The sequence below is a fragment of the Centroberyx gerrardi genome, chromosome 8, assembly GCF_048128805.1.
Source record: "Centroberyx gerrardi isolate f3 chromosome 8, fCenGer3.hap1.cur.20231027, whole genome shotgun sequence".
NCBI classification, from domain to species: domain Eukaryota; kingdom Metazoa; phylum Chordata; class Actinopteri; order Beryciformes; family Berycidae; genus Centroberyx; species Centroberyx gerrardi.
Window position 1 is genome coordinate 33562416 of NC_136004.1, and position 7500 is coordinate 33569915.

Here is a 7500-nt window from a genome sequence, read left to right on the forward strand (position 1 = left end):
GCTCTCCTGACACATCTGACTCTGATCTGAGCATGCTAACTCTTTACCAGACAGCTTGTGAAGTGATTAAACGCATCCAAATGTCTCTTTTTCCGGTACTTTCTTTGTGATCTAAATATAATATGATCATGATATTCTTTATGTGAATAGTTATTGGTATTACTCTAAAGTTAGGGAAACTGTTGGAGTTTTGAGGAAGATCAAGGAGGTAAAGCTCCTGATTCTGTTTGTTGTTTTTGCTACTCGGATTGTTTTATATTAGTATTTTGTAAGAGGATTTTTTGAGAATCCGCCCCTCTCCAGCCTGCAGGTTACTATGGAAACAGGCATGATAACAATCTGGCCGTGGATCGGTGGAGGCGAGCCGTGCGGAGAAACCAGAGCAGACGGATCCAGCACTGTGGAGATGAACAGTGAACTGTTGTTTTGTTTTCCACCGTCCTGACTCGGAGCTTCACCACCTCCCCTCCTGCCCTGTCCCGCCCCGCCCCGTCCCGTCCCGTCCCGTCCCGTCCCGTCCCGTCCCGTCCCGTCCAGTCCCCTCCTGCCCTGTCCCGCCCCGCCCCGCCCCATCCCGTCCCGTCCCGTCCCATCCCGTCCTGTCCAGTCCCCTCCTGCCCTGTCCCGCCCCGTCCTGTCCCATCTTGTCCCGTCCAGTCCCGTCCCCTCCAGTCCCATCCTGTACCGCTCTAACTGAACCTGCAGACTGACTCCTGTCACTCTAACAGCAGAACTCTGTCAGACAGAGGGTTCTGGTCTGAGTGGATCCAGACTGGGACAGAGTCTGCAGTGTATCACTGTAAAGCTGTATCAGAGTATCACTGTGTACTGTGTACAGTGTACTGTGTACTGTGTACTGAGTACTGAGTATTGTGTACTGTGTACTGAGTACTGAGTACTGAGTATTGTGTACTGTGTACTGAGTACTGAGTACTGAGTATTGTGTACTGTGTACTGAGTACTGAGTACTGTGTATTGTGTACTGAGTACTCAGTACTGTGTACTAACACAGGTGTGTATCAGCTCTATCAGAGTTAGAATGAAGCATGTCAAACAGCATAAAGCGAGTGCTTCTCCTAGATCAGCTACATCCAGCTCTGACGTCATGCTGATGTCATCAGCCTGAGTGGGCGGAGCTATTCCAGGGGAGCAGACCCACAGGTTAAAGAGGAACTAAAGCCCAAACCCAAATCTGTGTAAAGCCTGACATCTAAAGGTAAAACGCATGCTACTGAAATTGCCATCTGCTATTGGCTGATCTTTGGTGCCAAGTGATGATGTCACCACCTGTTGTACTCTTGGTGCATTCCATTTTACTTGTAACTCTGAATGAAAGGACGTCCGAGACGGAAAAGTGCAACGGAGCGGCCGTCCAAGTCGGAGTTCAAGTCGGAAATTCGGAGATTGACGTCACAGTAGCATGACATCACAGCGGTATGACGTCACAGCGGTATGACGTCACAGCGGTATGACGTCACAGCGGTATGACGTCACAGCAGCATGACGTCACAGCGGTATGACATCACAGCAGCATGACGTCACAACAGTATGGTGCCGCACACGGTGAAATGTAAACTGAATTATCTTTGCATCAATACAAAATTATTTTACTTGATATGTAGTTGATGGTTATGAAAACGTTTTGCAACAACTTTTCCATTTGTAACGTAATGCGTTTGACTCGTGCTTCTTAACTCGATACAAGTCTTCGCTGTATGAACTGAAGCCTGCTAACCTGAAGCCTGCTAACCTGAAGCCTGCTGACCTGAAGCCTGCTGACCTGAAGCCTGCTGACCTGAAGCCTGCTGACCTGAAGCCTGCTGACCTGAAGCCTGCTGACCTGAAGCCTGCTAACCTGAAGCCTGCTAACCTGAAGCCTGCTGACCTGAAGCCTGCTGACCTGAAGCCTGCTAACCTGAAGCCTGCTAACCTGAAGCCTGCTGACCTGAAGCCTGCTGACCTGAAGCCTGCTGACCTGAAGCCTGCTGACCTGAAGCCTGCTAACCTGAAGCCTGCTAACCTGAAGCCTGCTGACCTGAAGCCTGCTGACCTGAAGCCTGCTGACCTGAAGCCTGCTGACCTGAAGCCTGCTAACCTGAAGCCTGCTGACCTGAAGCCTGCTAACCTGAAGCCTGCTGACCTGAAGCCTGCTAACCTGAAGCCTGCTAACCTGAAGCCTGCTGACCTGAAGCCTGCTAACCTGACCAGCAGTCAGGTAGCGAACGCTAACGTTACCGGGCACCACGTGGCGTCCGTATTTTCCCCAGCAGACGCACTGGAACGCATTTAGATCGGAAGTCGGGAATACGAACTCGGAACTATCGACTTCCGACTTCCAGCGGAATGCAGCATCTTTAGAAGGTGACATCATCACCTGGCACCAAAGATCAGCCAATAGCAGATGGCAATTTCAGCAGCATGTTTTTTTACCATCAGATGTCAGGCGTTACACAGTTTAGGTTTGTAATGTAATGTAGTGAACAGTGGCTGGTTGGTGGCTCCGCCCTCTCCAGCAGGAAGTCCCGCCCTCCTCCTTCTGACTCGGGATTTCAGTAAAGTAAAGGAAGAGAACCAGCTGCCATAGTCAGTCATGCTTGCACAGGAAGACAGAGGCAGTGTGTGTGTGTGTGTGTGTGTGTGTGTGTGTGTGGTACACCATGTAGTCTGGACACCACTGAAATCCATTTATAAAGAAAACACTGATATAGAAAATAAAAAGAGATGGTCACAAAGAAAAATGGGTCAGAGTCTGGCTTAATGCCCCCCCCCCCCCCCCCAACCTTCACTTATTGCCTAGTCAGCTGATGACGTACAGATCAATACACCAATGTAGTGATCAGTCACTGCTTCCCATACTGCCTGTCAGGCCTTTAAAAGCCACACTGTCTGTTACGTCAATTAAAACTTGATCTTGATATATATACAGTATATATAGATAAATATAACCAACATCTCTCTGTTTTCTCCTTAAATGTTTGAATGGCACAGCAGAGACAGACAGAGTGACGTCATGTGACTCCCTGAGAAAAGCTGCTTCCTGTTCCCTCAAACTAAATCAAGTCAGAAGGAGAAGGGAAGCAAAGCGTCCGCTGGCCGGGAGCTGCGGAAAACACACAAACACACAAACACACAAACACACAAACACACAAACACACAAACACACAAACACACACAGCTCACTCTCTCTCCTGTTACAAACCCATAATATAACCAGAGCTGATCACAGAGTTTCAGCGAGCCTGGATCCATGAAGAGACGACACTGTTAATAAAGATTTGTCACTTTCAACGCGCTGACCCAGCATGCCTCGCTGCCACCTCATGCTGATGTGTGTCACCCTTCACTACAGACGGGCGTGTGTTGAAAATGACAAAACCTTTTTTAAGAGTGTGTACAAGACTTTTAAAGCCTTTGAGGTTAAAGATTGAGTCTGGGTTTATTCCACTGCAGAGGCTGAAAAGGAGAAAGTGACGCAGCAGGCGGCCTGGAGAGAGAAAACCATCCACACTACTGACAGAAATGATCGGGAATAAAAGATTTTTTAGTAAACAGTTTCTAAAATGAGCGGAGATGTCGTCCTTCCTGCTCCCTGCTCCCAGTTTGTTGGACAGACTTCAACCAGATTACCGCTCAGGACGGATCCGGAGGAGCGAGCGGAGCGACGGAGCGAGCTGCAACAACAGTCGTTTATTAGCCCGAGGAGAGCCGTTTACGCCCCGGCAGTGAGATCATCCTGACAGCTCTAATTCACCAGCTCCTAAAACTGTCGCCGCGACGGGACGCTGCAAACGAGAACTGTTAGTGAAGAGAAACGACTCTCCGCCCGAGAAGCCGACCTGCGGGCGGAGGGAGAAGGCTTCGGCGTTAGTTAGATCGTAACTCCGCATCTGTCTTCCCTCTTTGGGGCTTTTTGAGCGTCGACAGTGACGGCAAGATGGAGGGAGACGAACAGAGAGATGACAGGAGAGGGAGGAAGCGACACAAACACACCAAGCAGGGAGAGGAAGAAAGACGGAACGACAACTAAAAAAGGACAAAAAAAGAGAGAAAGAGGAGGAGGAAGAGGAGGAGTCCACAGGAGAAAAGAGACCACACAGCTTGACCCTCTTCTTCTCCTTTGCGAGAAGACGACTTGATAAGAAACCCAGCACCGACCCAACCGAACCCTAACCTGCGGGACGATCTGCCTTCACTCATCAATCTGTCTCCTCCTGCTCTTACTGGTCTGCCTGCTGGCTGTGGGACAGATGAGTGGATGGAGGCGGGAAGGCAAGATGGCTGACTGACAGACGGGCGGCCATGATGAGTCAGCAAGGAGATGGTGGAGCTGGAGAGAAGAGATGAGATGACAGGAGATGAGAGGAGAGGGAGGGATGAAGATTAAAGAAGAGAGAGGATTAAAGAGATAAAAAGAATGGAAACAGGGGAAATGTGATAACAATGAGAGTGACAGAAAGGATATGCAGGAAAAAGAGAGAGAGGAGGTTTGGAGAAGGCAAACCACATGGGGAGTGGAAGAAAAAGATAGAAAGTAGAGAAACGGGTAGAAAAATGAAGCAGAAAGCCACAAATAGGACTGAAAGAGGAGAGGAGGATGAAAGGCGGGGAGGAGGATGGGAGAAGAGGAGAGGAAAGAGGATGAAACAGGTTGAGAGGAGAGGAGGCGACAGGAAGGAGGAGGAGGCGTGTCTTCAGCTCCTTACCGTGGCGTCCCCGGAGGCCCTACGGCGTTTGAGGTCGGAGGCCGAAGTGACGGACCTAAAAGAGGTTTTCAGTTTGGGCTCCATGTCTGCTCTACCACTTTTCCTATCCTAAAATAGATACGATAGGTGCACACACACATTAACACACCAGGAGAGAGAGGTCACGTCTTTCTCATCTCTACTCACTTTGCTTCTACTGGGAGTCTGTGTGTGTGTGTGTGTGTGTGTGTGTGTGTGTGTGTGTGTGTTTTCCATGCTGTAGACCAAGTGGGTCATGAGGACTGTGCAGTATAGTACAGTATCATTGTGTTTAGTAGTAGTTGTATTTAGTGTAGTATGTAGTGTAGTATAGTATAGTGTAGTATAATATAGTGTAGTATAGTGTAGTATAGTATAGTGTAGTGTAGTATAGTGTAGTATAGTATGGTATAGTGTAGTATAGTATAGTGTAGTGTAGTATAGTATAGTGTAGTATAATATAGTGTAGTATAGTGTAGTATAGTGTAGTGTAGTATAGTGTAGTATAGTATGGTATAGTGTAGTATAGTATAGTGTAGTGTAGTATAGTATAGTGTAGTATAATATAGTGTAGTATAGTGTAGTGTAGTATAGTGTGGTATAGTATAGTGTAGTATAGTATGGTTTAGTATAGTATGGTTTAGTGTAGTATAGTATGGTATAGTGTAGTATAGTGTAGTGTAGTATAGTATAGTGTAGTGTAGTATAGTATAGTGTAGTATAGTGTAGTGTAGTATAGTCTAGTATAGTGTAGTGTAGTGTAGTATAGTATAGTGTAGTGTAGTGTAGTGTAGTATAGTATAGTATAGTGTAGTGTAGTATAGTATAGTGTAGTATACTGTAGTGTAGTATAGTGTAGTGTAGTATAGTGTAGTATAGTGTAGTGTAGTGTAGTATAGTATGGTATAGTGAAGTATAGTATAGTGTAGTATAGTGTAGTGTAGTATAGTATGGTATAGTGAAGTATAGCATAGTGTAGTGTAGTATAGTATGGTATAGTGAAGTATAGTATAGTGTAGTATAGTGTAGTGTAGTATAGTATGGTATAGTGAAGTATAGTATAGTGTAGTGTAGTATAGTGTAGCGTAGTATAGTATAGTGTAGTGTAGTACAGTGTAGTATAGTGTAGTATTATAGTGTAGTATTATAGTGTAGTATAGTATAGTGTAGTGTAGTATAGTATAGTATAGTGAAGTATAGTATAGTGTAGTATTATAGTGTAGTATAGTATAGTGTAGTGTAGTATAGTATAGTATAGTGAAGTATAGTATAGTGTAGTATTATAGTGTAGTATAGTATAGTGTAGTGTAGTATAGTATAGTGTAGTATTATAGTGTAGTATAGTATAGTGTAGTGTAGTATAGTATAGTGTAGTGTAGTATAGTATAGTGTAGTATTATAGTGTAGTATAGTATAGTGTAGTGTAGTATAGTATAGTGTAGTATTATAGTGTAGTATAGTATAGTGTAGTATTATAGTGTAGTATAGTATAGTGTAGTGTAGTATAGTATAGTATAGTGAAGTATAGTATAGTGTAGTATTATAGTGTAGTATAGTATAGTGTAGTGTAGTATAGTATAGTATAGTGAAGTATAGTATAGTGTAGTATTATAGTGTAGTATAGTATAGTGTAGTGTAGTATAGTATAGTGTAGTGTAGTATAGTATGGTATAGTGAAATATAGTATAGTGTAGTGTAGTATAGTGTAGTATAGTATAGTATAGTGAAGTATAGTATAGTGTAGTATTATAGTGTAGTATAGTATAGTGTAGTGTAGTATAGTATAGTATAGTATTATAGTGTAGTATAGTATAGTGTAGTGTAGTATAGTATAGTGTAGTGTAGTATAGTATGGTATAGTGAAATATAGTATAGTGTAGTGTAGTATAGTGTAGTATAGTATAGTGTAGTATAGTATGGTATAGTGTAGTATTATAGTGTAGTATAGTATAGTGTAGTGTAGTATAGTATAGTATAGTGTAGTATAGTGTAGTGTAGTATAGTGTAGTGTAGTATAGTATAGTGTAGTGTAGTATAGTATAGTATAGTGTAGTGTAGTATAGTGTAGTGTAGTATTATAGTGTAGTATAGTATAGTGTAGTGTAGTGTAGTATAGTATAGTGAAGTTTAGTATAGTGTAGTATTATAGTGTAGTATAGTATAGTGTAGTGTAGTATAGTATAGTATAATGTAGTGTAGTATAGTATGGCATAGTGAAGTATAGTATAGTGTAGTGTAGTATAGTGTAGTGTAGTGTAGTATAGTATAGTGTAGTATAGTATGGTATAGTGTAGTATTATAGTGTAGTATAGTATAGTGTAGTGTAGTATAGTATAGTGTAGTGTAGTATAGTATAGTATAGTGTAGTGTAGTATAGTGTAGTGTAGTATAGTATGGTATAGCGTAGTATTATAGTGTAGTATAGTATAGTGTAGTGTAGTATAGTGTAGTGTAGTATAGTACGGTATAGTGTAGTATAGTAGTGTAGTATAGTATAATGTATAGTATAGTATAACGTATAGTATAGTGTAATGTATAGTATAGTACAGTATAATATAATATATAATGTATAGTATAGTACAGTATAATATATAATGTATAGTATAGTACAGTATAATATATAATGTATAGTATAGCACAGTATAATATATAATGTATAGTATAGCACAGTATAATATATAATGTATAGTATAGTACAGTATAATATATAATGTATAGTATAGTACAGTATAATATATAATGTATAGTATAGCACAGTACTATACTGTCTGTCAGGCTG

At 42.3% G+C, this 7500-nt stretch overlaps 1 protein-coding gene across 1 annotated transcript in view; it reads right to left on the reverse strand.

Moving 5' to 3' along the window:
• grin1b (glutamate receptor, ionotropic, N-methyl D-aspartate 1b) overlaps positions 1–7500 on the reverse strand; it is a 67071-nt gene that overhangs the window by 1360 nt on the left and 58211 nt on the right. Inside the window, exon 19 of the mRNA XM_078285405.1 lies at positions 4704–4811. Coding sequence (XP_078141531.1) covers positions 4704–4811 — 108 coding nt within the window. The remainder of the gene's footprint in view (positions 1–4703; positions 4812–7500) is intronic.